The sequence below is a fragment of the Dermacentor silvarum genome, chromosome 3 (assembly GCF_013339745.2).
Source record: "Dermacentor silvarum isolate Dsil-2018 chromosome 3, BIME_Dsil_1.4, whole genome shotgun sequence".
Classification (NCBI taxonomy): domain Eukaryota; kingdom Metazoa; phylum Arthropoda; class Arachnida; order Ixodida; family Ixodidae; genus Dermacentor; species Dermacentor silvarum.
The window spans coordinates 166,802,373-166,819,843 of record NC_051156.1 but is presented as its reverse complement, the minus strand read 5'-3'; the positions used below and the strand labels follow the sequence as shown (position 1 = coordinate 166,819,843).

The window sequence follows — 17,471 nt, the reverse complement described above, 5'->3', positions numbered from 1 at the left end:
GAAACACAAGAGCTGATGATTCCTTCTGTGGAAGGGGGATGGGGAGGAAGTGAACGCACGATTATGTGATCAAGCATCTGCGGGGAGGGTTTAGGAATGCGCGCCTACCTGCTTTCTCCTCCTAGCGCACATTGATGTGCGAGCCACGCAGTGTATATTAGAGGTAATCTCTCTGCGGTAAGTGCAAAGTGCGCGCCATGACGTTTGGTGCCTTGACACGCATTGTGTTCCCGTGTGTCTAGTGTTGGCGGTCGCGTAGTTTCAAATTTCCAAGGCATGGGGCGAAGCGCTCGCTCGTGTTGTGACTGCGAGTTCATTGTCACATGTGGGATCTGCTAATGTTTCCCTGAGCACGCGTGACACCGATAAAACTGTGCACCTTACTTTGTATAGCTGTCGCTTTGCTGCAATTTTTCTTTTTTCTTTGCTCAGGACGAATATCCGCATCTTCTTACACTTTTGTTTTCAATTTGTGGGTGCCGGCTGCGGCCAATAAGCGCAGTCAGCTACGGCATCTAAGACTGACGACGCCGTGCGACTGAACACACGCAAATCTCGGATGCCGTGAGCCATGTCGATGCATTGCTCTTGGTGCTGTGTGCACCGCATGCGCTGCGGATGATAACCGCGCTAGTTATGGCCCGACTTCTTGTGATTGTCCATTAGTGCTTACTGACAAGATACTATCACCAGGAATGCGCAGGGAACTTGTGAAGCTGTTTATAACTGCTGAAACATTAAAACCTCAAAATAACAAAATTCACAACTTGACAAAGTCTTTCGGCTGCAAGTACAACTCCTTTATATCGAGGTTCGACTGTAATATGAACGATACATAAATGACACATCATAAATCCAGTGAACAGACAAGCTGCATGCACAGGCGTAAACAGTGGCAATTAAGTGTCCTCAGCAAGGTCAGTGTCCTGAAGGATGACTAAGAGAACTTTTCATGGAAGGAAGAAATTGACATCCACTTGTCTTGTGGCACTGAAGCTACAAAGTAAACCGATACAGGTCTCTTAGAAACAAAGCTTCGCAGTTGAAGAAAAATTCGTCCGGCACCAGAACGAATTTTTCTTCAACTACGAAGCATTCTTGATGCCATAAAAACCGTACTGGCTCAGTCAATAGTTGGATACGTTAAAATTTGAGTTCTTAAGGTGCATAAAGCAGGCCATACCATATTCCCATTCTATTAAGCGGCCATGACATTTCGTTAAATGATGGATCATCTGCAGCTGGACAACCCACCGTCTCCAAGAGTGCCCTCTGCTGTGGAGGATAAGACTGAAGTGCCTTCGCTGACTGCTCGTAGCTCAGGCGAGGCCTCCCTCCAAGAGCACTGCACGGCGCATCCAGGAGAATGCAGTCAAACTGGTCGGGAATTTCTGTACCTGCATGCATGCGTATGGTAGGTGAATTTCCTGCAATTAAACAGTTCTGCACTGAAGTGAAGCTGCTTAGTGCCAACAGACAACGATTCTGAGCAGTTTCTGCAAACAATGTGTCACAGCAATAATGCAAAACTTACATACCCAATGTTGCACAATCAGTTGCACACAGAAAATTAATGCCTTCCAGATTTCTAGTATCTACAGAAATAAGACAATGCTCACAAAATTTCTTGACTAAAGAGCGTCGGCATTTACCATGAGATTAAGCACAACGGCAACTGCAGGGCAATGGCCTTTGCCCAAGGTCTCTAATTAGCCCAGTCCTGCATTAATCTCGTGCCTTCAAATTTCCTAATCTGATCATTCCATGGAATTCTCTACTATCATTATTTTGAGTCCCTTCACTTGGCACCCATTCCACTACATTGACTGATCACAATTCCACAAACAGTCTGACCACACTTTTTCCTCTAAATATCAATTAAAACAAGTGGCCAAAGCTGCGATTTAGTAGCCATATGTCTTTTTATGCTATTTCTTCTCGCGCTTTGTCAGTGGTCAGAGCAATGCTGATGTCACGTTATCAATGGAATCAGCCAACTGTGAACAGTGGATGATAAGAGTGGCACAAAATCGAGTGGAAGGCATTTCTACAAAATTGCAGCCCAAGTACACGCCTGCAACAGCACTAAACTTTTGAACGAGATTTTCAAGCAGATGTTCGATACAGGCAATAATTCTGTTTCTCTGGGTTTGATATATCAAGGATCAACTGTATTAGACAGCTGCTGACTCTGTAATCAAGATACATTAGACTTCTTTTAGTTTGACCAATGGTTAATTATATATTTTGGTTAATTCAATCTCGACTGAAGCTCCAGGCCAGCGTTGTTACATTTCTATGGGCCAATACCTTCGTTATTTTGATCATGAATTTCTCCCTTGCCGGATAATTCACACTTGATTTAGCAGCATGCATACCCCTGACCCCACAATGCCATCAATAGTGTTGGCCTTGACCATGATGTACGATAAATACTCTTTAGGTGTGGACTCTTGGCAACAAATGCCGTCTCGAGTGCTTCCAGATAATATCTCTTCACGCTGCCCTTAAACAGACCGATGACCACAGTGTCATCTTGCGAAAAATCAGCGCAACATACAAGCGAAAAATAGAACAAACGAAAACATAATCTCGTTGCCATGGCAATCGGCAGACAAGACACTTATTGTGCATAGGACTGGTGCGAATGTTTCTGCTTTGTCAGTGGCAAGGTTACTTGCGGGACATGTTTCAATAGCACGCATAAACGTGGCTTTTTAGTAGCTCCTAAAATAGAGTTCTTTCTGTGGCTTCACGCAACTGTGCGCAGACAACAAAGGTTCGATAAAGGAGCAGCAGTCCTGTCATTTTATTCGTTGCACAAAACAAGAGCATAAAGAAAACAATGCCAGAATAGCAGACATCTCCCACAGAAAAGCATTGTCACTTCTCATGTGACAGACCTACGATCAGAAAGTCATATGGTGGCACCATGTCGTATCGGATGCCAAATCGTACTGTGTGTCTCCTACTTTTATTGCGTTAGCAATTATATGGACACTACAGGCGCAGTTTTGCCGTTGGCACCGACGATCACGCCTCATTCTCCCGCGTTCGAAGGAGGAAAGTGGGAAAGAAATGCGCCATACATTGTCGCGTGCATGGTGCCGGGGGGCGATCTTGAAAGCAATCTGCGTCGGTGGCCGAGTCTAGCAGTGTGACGGCGGCTTATACCTTTGTGTGTGCTCCATTCTAACCACTCAGTTTGCGTTGAAACGATACACAGCACGAAAGTCACTTTGCTCGCTCTGGCTGCCGCGCTTCCTCACAGCCAACATTTTAACAGCGAGTGCCCGCGGACATCGAGTGTGATGTGTTCATGTTTGCCTGTGTGCGCTGACACCATGCTTGTTAATTTACATAGTTAGCGAATGTCCACAAGTTTATACGGCTGATAAAACTATTACCTTTACTTCGTGTAGATGTTTACGCATTTGCTATCACAACCGATGGTTCACCTTTCGGGCGAAACTGTGACTATTTTAGAGGTGTCTGCGGGAACAGACAGACAGATAAAGAAGTTAAATGAGACAAAGAACTGCGGGAAAACAAAATCGCTCAAAATTTTACCCCACATAATGAACGCACCCCCCAACTAGGCGCATATCTTTCGGGAAAAACAGTGCGTTCATTATGCACGTAAATACGATTATTCCATTTTTTTAAAGGCACCCTGAAACACTTTTTCGAACATAATAAGAACACGTTGCCGATCCGTAAATGAGGCTACTGTGAACATGTGAGCCAAATACTATTGCAATGCATTCAGCAGGGAATTTACAATCTCACGTAAAGAATGCTGAAAAATTGCTGGCTCTCTGCTGCGCAATGTCATCATGCGACTACGTTGCAAGTATCCAAGCCCACCAACAGTTTCTCGCTAACTTCGTGATCGCAAAGAACATTAACAGTTTGCTCTTATTGCTAATTTTGGGTTAAATAAATGAAAGGTGCAGTGGAATCTCATTGATACGATCTTCACGGGAACCAGAAAATGAAATGTATCATCCGAAAATGATATTATCCGAAATACATCGCTCCATACGACACTGGCAGGGAAATGAACAAAAATCATATTATCCCTGAAAAATGTATTATACAGAATCGTATCAACAAGATTCCACTGTATATCTGTCTGCAATCACAAAAAGATGAAAAAGGCATTTCATCTTTGCATTGCCGGTCTGCACACAACAATTGCACGTAGGTGCATCAGCTGCCCGTAGCCTCCAAGACAGCTTTATAATGGAGATACATTGGGTGCCATGGGGTGCCACGACGAACCCTCTCACTGGCGAGATCTATTGGGTGCAACCTTGCCCTCTTGCCACCTCCCCTGTGTGGCTTCCAGCATACGCTTTTAGAGGAGCAGAAAGGAGAGAGAGAGAAAGCCACTCATCAGTGTGGAAACTACATGCAACTACAAAGATTCAAAAAAATTTTGCAGCAGGAGATTCACGTGACGTGCTTTAATAGTGAGGCTATTCTATGATTCGTTAGAAAAGTGTTTCAAGGCCCCTTCAAGTGTGAGCCATTCGGCAAGACAGCAGCAGCACTCGGCAGCCACAGTTGGGAACGTCTGTAAGGCTTTGCAAAGAAAGCTTTGCTTTAAGAACCGATCCAGCAAATGCCCAGCTTTTTGCAATGAGTAACTGTGCAGCTTCTCAACGCTGCGCCAGGCTGATTGATGCATGCATCAACAGTTTTTGACACCTGTCCTCAGATTTTCACGATGTACAGAGGAGTCCTGGTCGACACAGTCTATGTCACAACGCTGTGCATCACTTTGCACATGACCTGAAATGTTCATATTAAAAGGGGGGTGACATATTTAATGATCTGACAGGCGTCCGAGGAGTTAGGCCCCGTACTGTCGTTGCTGAGTTGCCAGCTATCTAATAGTAATAAAGCAAACGAAAGCAAGACACAGCAAATAGTGACCCAGCGGAACTCAAAGCTGTTGCTGAAGCACAAGCCAAATGTCAATCAAGTCAATAGATTGTTTGTTCAAGACTCAAAATGCCTTTGAGACGAGTAAAAACAAATGAAAATAACTTGCTTCAAATGTGCTGCAAAATATTCCTCAGGGCTACTTCAAACATGAGAATACGGCATGCACAAAAAAATAAGCAGATGTAAATCCTGAATCCACAAGGATTCAGCTCAAGTTTATAATGTTCTGTACCACGTGTGCAAGATCGTAATGCATCCACCATTAGAGGAAAATCTCACCTTAGGAGACTGTGTGCTCACCTTGACGTGGAAGTGAGTCAAACTCATTGGCATCATGGACGAAGGCCTGAACGCAAGAGATCTGCCAGCGTTCGCAGTTGCTTCGAATCTTGGACACACGGTTCTCAGATCTGTCCAGGGCAACCACCAGACCCTGAGGAAAGCGCAATGTAAGAATTAGACAAAAGAAGCAAACATCCACTGTATATCACCCATGAATTTCAAATTGAGCATGAGGTCACAAGTTCAATTCCTCATGACATGAGCCATATTACTGTTTGACTCCTGTGTCTGTCATAGCCAAGGTGTAACTTTGATATGTTACACCTCATCAACAAATCAAGCAATCAATCGATGCCGTCATGGCATTCTCTCCAGTCTTCCTGCACAGTGAACTATTTCAGAAATTATTGATGTTGTACATATATATCTACACATCATGCTCGTTATTTTGGCAAAGTGCTCAGAAAACACGTATGTACCTATGCATGCATGGCCCACTAAAGAAAACAGACAAGAGGCTCCTACTTTCCTATGTCACGATAAATTTCCTGCATCCAGTTAATTTGCAGCGTCCTGGGCTCGAAGCGCCGCATTGACCACTCACGAACAACAGAAGTGCCAAAAGGCATAAGCATCAGCAAAAGGCATCGCTACAATATCACGGCCCTGGTGAGATGTCATGCCTAGCTTTCTACAGTTCTCTCTTTTACTGCTCACCTCCTCACTTCTTTGCATCTCTGTAACATCATCTCTCCCCCTTCTTTCTTCACTAGCTGTTAGCAGTAAATCTGTGCACCACCACACGGACTGGTCAACAAGGAAAGAACAGTGTCAGTCGGTCAGCGGACGGCATACATGTCATGATACCCGGGAGCGATTGTATGATGTGCGTGTCCTCGAACTGTGTTAGCTCATTACCTGCAGCTGGAAAAAGGTGTGGTAGATCTATCGCTGCACCGAGAGCTTGATGTGTTGTCGACGTTGTGTTAAAGCATAGGCACGCTACTGTGCAAATGTTGCTAAGGGTGGTATAGTCGACTTCCATTAATTCGACTCCAGTTAATTCGATTTTTCAGTTCATTTGATTCCAACTGAAGGTCCCACGGCCAGTGCTTATGCATTTCTACAGGCCCAAACGTTTCTTACTTCGATCCTGAAATTGGCCTTCGCCAGATAATTCAAATTTGATCAGTCAGCACACACATGCCGGACACCTACGGTGACCCAATAGCAACGCCTTTAGTGGCACCGTCTCGGCAGAGCTCAGGGGGGGGTCAATGAATGTGTTGAACTCATGTCAGCTGCCATCAAAAACACTTATTTTCAGCCAGCCCTAGGAAGATTTTCAAGCAATAACCGTAGCTGACAATGTCAGATTGCAATATTTACCCGATTCTAATGCACTTTTTTTTAAATGCTAAGCACTTCTTTGCCTACCGAATGAAGAAACCCGTCTGTTCGTCCGTCTATTTGTCTGTCCTTTCTTCCACCCGTCACGTAAGACGATCGCTTTCAAGATAGGGCCTGCAGCAGCAAGCGAATTGACCTTCATGCTGCCTCACGCTTCAACCCGAACTAAGCGGCGAGAACACAGCCCACACAAAGCTATCAGCATTCGATACGCTTTGTACCCATCCCAGATACGGTCCACGCGGCCGCGCCATATGTAGCTGCCGCTGGAGTACAGTTGGTCACGGTTCATAATGGTTTGACACAGATGGATAAGGCGCTAAAGGGCGATAACGGCTTATAATATTGGAACGTCATCAATGCACCTGGCACCGCCACCTACAGTAGTTTGCTCGCGTGGTCGATTCACCTTGCGCTGCAGTCTGCAGCAGCCGTGAACCACCCCTCGGGCTTGGTGAAATACAGTATAGACCACTTACTACGTAGCCGCAGTGCTATCGTTGATACTGGTCAGATCGAGTTTCAAAACATCGATATGACACCAGGCTGCGTGGAGATGAGCAAGTGGCACAATACTTATGCATACTTAGACAACTCCCAGAGGAGCTCTTGTGTGAATTTCTTTTTTTTTTCTGAAAATTGGGCCGAAAATTTTCTGCCCTGTGCAATCGAGCACAAAACCAAAACCCTCTGCGCTGCCATTTGTCTGCTTTACCGCATATCACGGAGGTATTGCAATGAAGCTGAATTTAAAAATCGGGTGCAGTGTTAGATTTCTACTTTGTTTAGTAGGAGCTTTAATGCCATTTCTACAATAGTTTTCTACTTTGGACATATAAAAAGTGAGCACGCGTTTGATTCCGGGGCGTGTTGGAATCGGGTAAGTACACTGCCAAATGAATCAGCGTGAATTTAGCATTTTTCTCTGCATCTCCTTTAAAGGGGCCCTGAACCACCCTCGGGCTTGGTGAAATACAGCATAGACCACTTATTATGTAACCGCTTATAGTGCAGGACCGGATATAATACAGTCTTTTCAGATTCCCGTTAAATTTTCCCATAGCACTCTATGTATGCGCGTATCACTTATAGTGCAGTTGTGGGACACGAAATACCAGTTATAGTGCGGCTGCCTGGAAGTTCGGCAGTCAACCTAGACGGCAAACGCTTCCCCTCAAGTCAGAAATGCCGTATTTGCTCGAATCTAACGCGCACTTTTTTCCCGATAAAACAGGTAAAAAAATTGCGTGCGCATTAGAATCGAGTACGACTCTAAATCTGCGTTACCATATAGCCATCGGCATTTCAAAATGGCCGCCTTGCACGTGCGTCGAGCCTAGCTACCGTAGCTTCCTCCAGGTGCTACAGTGCACGTGCTTAGGCAATAGTCTACCGCCTGTCTTCATGTTCTCTGCGCTGCTCTATCAGCATGAAGTACCAAGTTCATTATGATGCCGGATTTAAAAGGAAAGTGATCATGTGTGCGGAGATGGAGGGAAATCGGGCTGCATCACGGGCGTTCAGAGAATCCAAAACTCGCGTTCGGTACTGGCGCAAACAGAAGGAGAGGATTTTTGCTAGCAAAGCAATGCGGAATGGTTTCAGTGGACCAAAGCAGGACGTAATCTGCGACGATCCACTTCGGCGATACGATCGCCTTGGCCCTATCTTAAAAGAAATCTGCAACGTGAAAAGTCCGCCGCGCGCCGTGTTTTCGCCGCTTATAGGTCGCGTTGAAACAAGAGGCATGATAGCACAAAGGTCAATTCGTTCGCTGCGCTTCGTCACTCGAGCGTTTTGACAGTTCGTTTCCGCGGTCAATGAGTGAGATGTGTTCATGTTTGCTTGTGAGCGCGTGACACTGTGCTTGTTAATTTATTTATTAAGCGAATACAGAACCTAGAGCACGGTGACAGTGACGGCAGAAATGCGCCTGGAGTGTCCATTATCGCAATAAAATAGTTGCTTTAGTTATAGTGCGGATATTCACGACTTCAGCGACTTACATTATAAGCGGTCTATACTGTAACATAGTCCGTAGGTAGCATACACTGTTGTGAACATCTCAGCCAAGTTCTGCTGTCGTACGCGGTCCGTGGAGCTCGCAAGCGGAACGCAAAGTCACCTTTCTCTCAAATGCTCTCGTTTCAAAAGACCCCATCATCCTCGCTCTTTTCTGTGTGTTTTATTTCGTAATAAAGCACACTCCAATACACGGCTGCTATTGGTCACTGCAGCCGGCTACACCGCGGCCACCGCGTGGTGCCGCCACAAGTCCACTGGCTATGCGCACTGCGGCTCTCTGAGGACAGCCACATTTGGCTTACGTTTAGCGCGGCGCAGGCACCACCAAATCGGAAATTTGAACTGCGCGCCACGGTGACGTCTCGGACGTCACGGTGACGTCTCCGCCGTAGCCTTTGCAGTGCAAGGCATTGGAGGAGGAAGGAGAGCACCACGAAGGCCGTGTTTGATTGCCGATAACTCCGCTTCTGCTGAACGCATTGAAGTACTTTTTGCAGCAAAGTGACTTCTGAAATAGACTACTTTCACTTCAAATGTCTTTCTCCACTTCGATAAAAAGTGGTTCAGGGCCTTTTACTTGGACCCACTGGATAAGTCGATCAATTTTGTTGGTCACGTCAGGGTCAAATTATTACAAGTTTACTTTACTAGATTTTAACACCACCTATGTGTTGCTCCACAATACTTGCATTGGAAGGGCACTAATTGAATGACCTTATAAGGCAATTCGGTGCCCCTGCCTATCTAACTTCATGGTCTAGCAGCCTATGGGAAACGAGCACTGGCCAGGAAGTGTTACAGCAGCTTGAGTGTGCAGCCAAAATATGGTGACACTGTCTTGGTAGGGAGGCCACGAAAATGGCACAACATACAAATGGCACCGACAACATACAAATGGCCAACAAATGGCACAAAAGACAGGCGGCTATATCAACGTTAGCCCTATGCAGCCAGCAAAGCTGCCCATGGCTGTTTGCATTGCGTGGAGCACATGCGCTCTGAATTTCTAGCATGCCGGTGCCAAGTGAGGTCGGAGGCTGCACGTGCCTCAAAATGAGCAGCGAACTTGCTGTTGCGAAATTGCAGCATGTGCTCCTGCTGAAAAATGTATCCTCCGCTCACTAGGCATGCGAAGTTTAAGCACTGGTTGCCCATTAAAGTTTAACAACTGATCTAATAATCTAGATTGATGCAACGTTTACCTGTAATGTCGCTTTAAAATCAATCAATGAATTGGCATGAGAATTGCCATGGATGATCTTTGGGGCATGGGCATGCGCTAAGAAGCCAGTATAAGGCACACTGCACTTGTTCAGTACAAATATCTGAAGCAGTTCGGAATCGCTTTCGGTACATGCCAGTCTTTCCAGTGCTGTGCAAAAGGCCCACGACAAAACAGAATGGCACCTACCGTATCATTCATAAGCGTCGCCAGATGTGTTGTCTTGCCTCCAGGAGCAGCACACATGTCGAGGACAGTGTCCCCAGGTTTCGGTGCCAAGATGTGGCCACACAGTGCTGAAGGCAAGTTCTGCAAAAAGAGCTGTGATGGCTCCAGTCCACCGAGGGGAGGGCACCCTGACAACGGCTCAGTCATTTGCACGGCACAGCCCCTGCATTTGATCACAAGCACGATTACTCTGAGACACTTACTGCTGCTACTACTCATCGTGTCATCACTGCCTCCCCATTCTCTGTGTCACCCTTGCCATGGAACAAAGAAATAGTGCAGATTCCACACACTGTGCAAATCATTGTAAGCAAAGCTTTGGTAAACAGGATAAGAATAGATAAAAGACTGCTGCTGCTAATTAACTTGATGTACTTCCCCTGCTGTAATGCCCCTTAAGAGGCGGTGCAGGTACCTAATAAATAAACAAATTAATTAATTATATAGGTGAAAAAAATAAGTAAGTACATAAATAAATAAATTGCCAAGACGAAACAGGGCTTCTCGATAAGAGACGGGGATGCCACTTCGGTCCAATTCTCACAGCCGTGCGTAATCCCCATGATCTCTTTGTACCAAAAGAGCGAATGATATTGTCTTTATAATGCTTTTATTTGCAGAATTCAATACATGCGTGCTTCAATAGTATGTCTCTACTCTTTTGAAACCTTACAATTTACTGTAGTTGTGCCTAGATTTTTTTCTTGTCTTCCTGTAATACAATGATGTCACGTAAATATTTTAAACATTGCATTCTGCATTAATTTCATCTTTAGAACTGTTGTTGCACTTAGAACAATTATTTAACTTATTGTGCAAGCTTGACTGGTATTACAGTGAAACCTCGTTAATCAGAATTTCACGGGACCAGGAAAGTATGTCCGAGTTAACACATACAGATTATTTTTAGCCAGTGAGCTGGTCAGCAATAAATCGCCCTTACACCGCGATGTAGCCGGCGAGTTTGGTGCCAGAAAGCGGGCCACGGTAGAGTCGCTCTTCATCCTCGACAGCTTCCACCATGCTTGTGACATTGAGCGCGCATTGCACAAAGTCGGAACAAAACTACTGCTCGCCGCAACCACTCTGGACAAAACCGTGGCTGCTATGGTTGCGATTATGGATGGTGACTGTGCATTTCTGAAGGCATGGGGCCAACGAGGTGTCATGTGCAACTGCACACACAACAATAAAGGCTATAAGGCGCAAATAGACATGAAGCGTTGTGTCGTTCCTATCGTTCCCGGACCGTGTTGCGCTGACGAATATTGTGATGCAGACTCTGCCACTGCACTTTGGCTGCACGCTTGTGCCAATGTTGCTCTCTTGTGTCGCACATTTGCGGCGGTCTGCGCCAGCTGCACTCCAAGGGTTGTCCAAATTAACTGGTGTGCGGCCAAATACATCCGAATTAATGAGAGTTTGAGGCCATTAAATAATACATAGGCCTGCCAGGGCCAAAGGATGAGTCTGAATTACCCGATTTTCCAAATTGACCAGGGTCAAACCAACGAGGTATAACTGTACTAGGTTTCATATTTCCTGCCTTTCCTGCTTGAGCATTTTATACCTGCAGTATTCAATAAAATAAATACTAAAAATAAAAGTTTTTTCCTTACTTTCTCAATCACTTGTAGGAAGCGTACAAAATGTTAAGAAAAAATCTGCACTGTCTCTGAGAACTTGTCACATGTTATGATCCATAAATGGATGGAATTCCTAAGATTCTAAGCAGCAAATAAAAAGTTTAAATAGCAATGTCAATAGTGCCATAAAAACAAAACTGGCTTTTACCACTTTTTCAAACCTCTATTTCTTTCTCTGACACTCAGCAAGTTCCTCAGCAAGAATGCAGCCAAGACAATCCTGTAGAGTGGCCATGGACAACAGGCATTGGAAAATCATCATCATCATCATCAGCCTATATTTATGCCCACTGCAGGACGAAGGCCTCTCCCTGCGATCTCCAATTACCCCTGTCTTGCGCTAGCGTATTCCAACTTGCGCCTGCGAATTTCCTAACTTCATCATCCCACCTGGTTTTCTGCCGTCCTCAACTGCGCTTTCCTTCTCATTCTGTAACCCTAATGATCCACCGGTTATCCATCCTACGCATTACATGGCCTGCCCAGCTCCATTTCTTCCGCTTAATGTCAACTAGAACATCGGAAAATCAATAACTAACTAAAAACTAAGGCCACACACTCTGACACCTGGTTGACAAAGATGTCCGCCCTGGAGACCAGCGTGGTTCCGTTGCCAATGAAGACCCGACGTCCCCGATATGGTCGAGTGCGGCCCTTCAAGCACTGGCCGTCGAGGTCACCATAGACGGCCACCTGTTGTCCAGCCTGCAGTCCTGCATTCCAGTTGAAGTACTTACAAAAGCAACCCAGCACAACTGTAAGCACAAAACAAAGACCCAGAAATTACCTTGTTTTATACTTCCACTCATCACTATATCATCATCATCATCATCAAATATATCGACCGTTTCATCATAACTTATTTGCTTTTTTTTGCTTGCATTCTGTCCTTTTATTTGCTTCTATTTGCTTGCATTCTGTCCTTTTGTCATGTTGAATTCAAGCGTCGGCAAGATTGCTTGTAATGTATGTTTGTATGAGTGTACTTGTATGTTCCCACCCTGCTAAGATCTTGTAAAGGATCTCAGTATCTATAAATAAATAAATAAATAAATAAAATAAAATCACTGATTTCACGGCTGTACAGATTCATGGCAATGCTGAGTGCATTGCTATGGAGGCAGAGAGCAATAAAAAAACAGATAACAACCCAGCCTATCACCCAAGCACAAGCACCTAAAAAAGTATTGCAATGAATGATTCATTGTTATGCTCTTGTCGTGCTGCTGATTCAGTATTTAACGCCTTCAATATTTCACACACTCTTTCTTTCTTTGCCAAGACAAGCAAGTTCTGTCTGTTCCTATCCTGGTTCACATTTGCATCGGCCGTTTCATCTCTAGTTCAACTGAGTTATTTTTGGCACCTCTGCTTGTTTTACAGTGGCAACAAGCAGATAAGCACAAGCAAAAGCAACTGGGAACTGGATTGGTAAAATTGTGATAAGTGGTTCCACAGTGGAGGAATAACTTGATAGTGAGAGTACTGTGTTCTTCCCACATTTGCAGTGACAGCGAGGTCGGGAGACGGTAGCCGCTTTTGAAGCTCCACTTTAAGCAACGAGTATCTGATTCTAGGATGCAGGACAGTGATCTAGGATGCAGGATTCTAGGACAGTGATCATGATAAAATTCTGATCCCTCTCACCCTCACTTGTTTATAGCCACGGGTTAATAATGGGTGAATTGACTCTATACCTTAACTCAATAAATAACGAATCAATAGTGTCAGCAAATGCATTATTCAAGACACAACATGATTAATTTTAAATGTAATTTATCCACAACAGCATTACAGCAATCGAAAATGTATATATCAATCTTTTCATCACATGTGTGTATGCTGGCCAATTGTTAAAACAAAAAGTAATTATTCACAAAGACTATCTGTCTACCGAACTACGGTCCAGTTTAAAGAAGTGGAATGACCTGGTACTCTCACTATCAACTGTCAAGAGCTACAGCACCACTTGTCGCAATTTCAATGCTCCAATTGTTGGTCACTTGTGCTAATCTTTTTTCTCTGCCACTATGCTTGTCTACATTGTAACTACGGTCCAGTTTAAAGAAGTGGAATGACCTGGTACTCTCACTATCAACTGTCAAGAGCTACAGCGCCACTTGTCGCAATTTCAATGCTCCAATTGTTGGTCACTTGTGCTAATCTTTTTTCTCTGCCACTATGCTTGTCTACATTGTAACTGGATCAGTAAAATGAAAATGACATCTGTACTGCACATTGCCACTTCCACGAAGCACCAAAAAGGTTTGACGCTTGACAATACCCGATTGTTCCCACATGCAACACTGTGACGCAATAATGCACCACTTCACGTCCCACCAGACCGGCAACAAACAGTGGGCGAACAAGGAAAGACTTGGCCAGAGGCCAACATTTCACCAGGGGACTGATGAAAAAAAGTCCCCTTGTTGTAACATCCCCTTGTTTGACCAGTATTAACCACTTTTGCTCTTGAATTTCCTACGAACTCTTTACTTTGTTTTGACCAGCAATAATTTGCAATACACAAAAGTGATGAACTGTTACGTAAGCAATGTAAAAAATATTAAAAAGAATGCTTTTATCACTACATGTATTTATTTGCACTAGCATACAGGCCCATAAGCAAAATTTTTACACAATACCTAGCTTGCCAGCAATAAAAATCAGCCCAAGCTCGACCAAGTCCTACAGTGTATTTCTACAATCAGTACTATTGCACCATAACCCTAGGAGCAGAGCTAAGCTATGCTGCTTTCTGATATGTCAGCCAGTCGGCAGAAATATTTTTTTCTGTTCAGAATTAGCAAGTCGGGAAAATTGGTGGAATAGTTCGTTGGACATTATTGATTGAACAGCAGTGCACTTAGCGAGACATAGACAAACATTAAAACACACAGACACACAGGCACTGAACTACCACCAGAAGGCTTATTGTTGTGCAAGAGCCTTTGTGCTTGACAGACAAGCATGAAGAAACCTAGTTGTGCTAAGGTCTCAATGCAGTCGAGCAGAACTACAAGAGAAGGAACAAAGAACACAGGCATGTTTTAATGCAACAGCCACTAAGAACTTGAAGCTGGGCTTGCTCTTTCCATTCGTCTGTCCTTTGTGACTGACCACAATGGATGTTGTCTTGAGGCAAACTGTTAATCTTCAGCTTCGTCCTAACCCTGGGGCACAAAATAAAGTTGTACACCCCAACTGGGGATTTAAAGTTGTTTTTTGAGGCAATGTGATGTGCACATAACAGCCAGACGCACTCACCACTTGGCTTTCGTGCAACATCCATGCTTAGTATTTGTGCAAGGAATGGGAACTTTATGCGTATGTGTTATGCACTGCAGCAGATGAGCCTGATGTTGAGTGTGTTGCAAAGAAGTTGTTCATGAGAACAGCGCCCATTGTGAGAGCCTGATGCTGTCTGGAAGAGGCCTCGTAAACCCTGCTTTGGGCTAGTTGTAGCTCAATAATTTCGAACAGTTCCAGCTTGAAAATGTGGTGCCCTATATGTGATACCACTGTCACATAGTTCACAGGTTCTTACATGGTGTTCCCACCTTCGGGTGGTCATTCGTGCCCTTGCTTCATCAAGCGCCATGAGCCAAAGGATTTTTTAATCCTGACCTAAATGAGCTTAGGGCGGAAGAATTTGCTGAAGTCTGCTGAATTTCTTTCCCCCACACTTTCCTTTGTCTCTTGACACAGTTTCACTTCAGCTAAAAGCTTTATATCCCGTTCCGACTTTGAAAAACAGTACCTTTTGGAGCACCCATGATGCCAGGTACGTAGACATGAGCTCCCCTCAGAACGGCTTCAGCGCAGTCCCGGCGAACCACCACTTCTCGGGAGGATGGCTGCAGATGACAAGGGCTCTGCCGACCCGCCAGCACCAACAAGTCGGGGATGAAGGGGTGACAAACAACATGTGGTGCCAATGCGCTATAGCTCTGGAAAGTCAATAACAAGCTCAGATCAGCACCTACAAGAACATGAAGTTATCTGTGGGACTACACATCATGGGCATATAAAGGAAAGCCTACCTGTTCAAACTGCTTCCACAGTTTTCATTTGGCAAACACAGAAAAGAATTACGGCATGCAATTATGGTTCTGAATATGCAAGGAGTCATGATTTATTAATTTGCAAGCTAGTGAAATGTGCTAAAGCAGGCAAATTTTCAGCTTGTGACATTAGTATTCCGAAAAGTAAAATGATCTTTTACAGAGTTTCCACCAAGAAGAACCCACTCTGTACAGAGGTTAAAGTTCCGCTGCAAGAAAAGGCTACCACACTCACGAAGACATAGCCTTGCATCACATACATTAGGACTGTATTTTGAAAGTCGCTCATAGAGCACACAGCTTTGCAAGTGCGTTAGAAAGAGTCAAGTCTCGGCCGCTTGAGTGGAACTTACAACATGAACCAAGATCGAACATCAAAAGCTATAACTCACCTCATTAAGGTAACGCTGTACAGAATTCTTAGCTGCTTCTGTGCTGGTGAGGCGTGTGTTGACCCGCACTGTCGTGTACTGCGGCGGCAGGCTCAGCCAGGATTTGAGACGTGACAGCCGGCCTTCTGCATCAGTGACCTGGTGAGACTTGTGTAAGCAAGCGCAAACGTCCAGTTCTCCTGCCTCAATATAATACGCTTTCTTTGCGTACTTGGACAGGTGTCACACGGCGCACTTTTGATTGCGATCAAGCGCGATCCGGACCGAATTTCTCGGTCACGATTGGTTCATTTGCGTAAGCTGCGCAAGGGAGCCAATCGCGGTCGAGAATTTCAATCCGGATCGAGGTTCATCGAAAGTGGTAGTGTGAGACCGGTGTTACACAAATACAAAGATGGCATTGCAAATACACACGGTACACGCGTACGTACACATGGAATTTCACACTTTCGCAGTACGAATAATTAACAGCGTGGTATAAAAAAGTTTGCGTAATACTAATAGCCGAGCTCATATGGTTCAACCGACGTTCTAGATTGATTTAGCTGCTATGTTTTACAAACCATGTCACGTGCCATATCGATCACGGTAGGAGAGGTTACTTGGCTCACAGGTATGCAGAATATTGCAAACTATCACGCCTGCAGAGGTTGCCTGAGAATTGAGTTTTGTACGACACGCTTTAACTTCAGCTGTGTACAGAAACTTCTGTCACAAAGAGCAACTTACTCCCGCAGCCTGGAACTCTTCTAATAGCAGACTTTCCACGTCTGGACTTTTTGCAAATGGGTTGTTTAATCGTAAGTCGCCCATCGTATGGAGAGCGGATCGAAACAGTAGTGGTACATAAATGCGCTTCCTGAGCCGCTCGAGTCGCCAGACTAAACTTATGATCATAACGAGCCCACAGTCATCCGACTCGAATAGGACGCAAAGTATTTACATGACGGCGACTCGACCAGCTCCGCGCTAAATGTAATCATGTCAGAGCGCCGCAAACTTCAAACACATGGAAGACATGAAACGTCCTTACCGGCTGATCTTCGACTAGCGTTCGACTTGCGTTGGCTATGTCGGCTGCACCCGGTGCTGGTTTCTGTTTCGTTCCTACCGTTCCTGCAATTATTTACTTCGTGTACTCGTATGTATGAATTCATGCAGAGGCGTTGGCGCCGGTGGCGTAGCCAGGAATTTTCTTCGGGGGGGGGGGTCACGTTGCAGCACGGCCTGCTCCTTATAAAGTTTGTCG

At 44.9% G+C, this 17,471-nt stretch overlaps 1 protein-coding gene across 4 annotated transcripts in view; it reads right to left on the bottom strand.

Moving 5' to 3' along the window:
- The window catches only part of LOC119446004 (tRNA (cytosine(72)-C(5))-methyltransferase NSUN6-like), a 36,351-nt gene extending 19,110 nt beyond the window's left edge, over nucleotides 1-17,241 (bottom strand). For 3 of the 4 annotated variants that reach the window (XM_049663808.1, XM_049663809.1, XM_037710306.1), the window contains exons 1-7: nucleotides 16,952-17,241; nucleotides 16,223-16,369; nucleotides 15,527-15,716; nucleotides 12,326-12,479; nucleotides 10,082-10,283; nucleotides 5,254-5,386; nucleotides 1,255-1,397 (exon numbers count right to left, since the gene is read on the bottom strand). In XM_049663808.1, the coding sequence (XP_049519765.1) occupies nucleotides 1,255-1,397; nucleotides 5,254-5,386; nucleotides 10,082-10,283; nucleotides 12,326-12,479; nucleotides 15,527-15,716; nucleotides 16,223-16,369; nucleotides 16,952-17,119 (1,137 nt within the window). In that variant the 5' untranslated portion in view covers nucleotides 17,120-17,241. The remainder of the gene's footprint in view (nucleotides 1-1,254; nucleotides 1,398-5,253; nucleotides 5,387-10,081; nucleotides 10,284-12,325; nucleotides 12,480-15,526; nucleotides 15,717-16,222; nucleotides 16,370-16,951) is intronic. The other variant, XM_037710307.1, reaches the window with a different exon arrangement.
- Nucleotides 17,242-17,471: the final 230 nt, after the last annotated feature.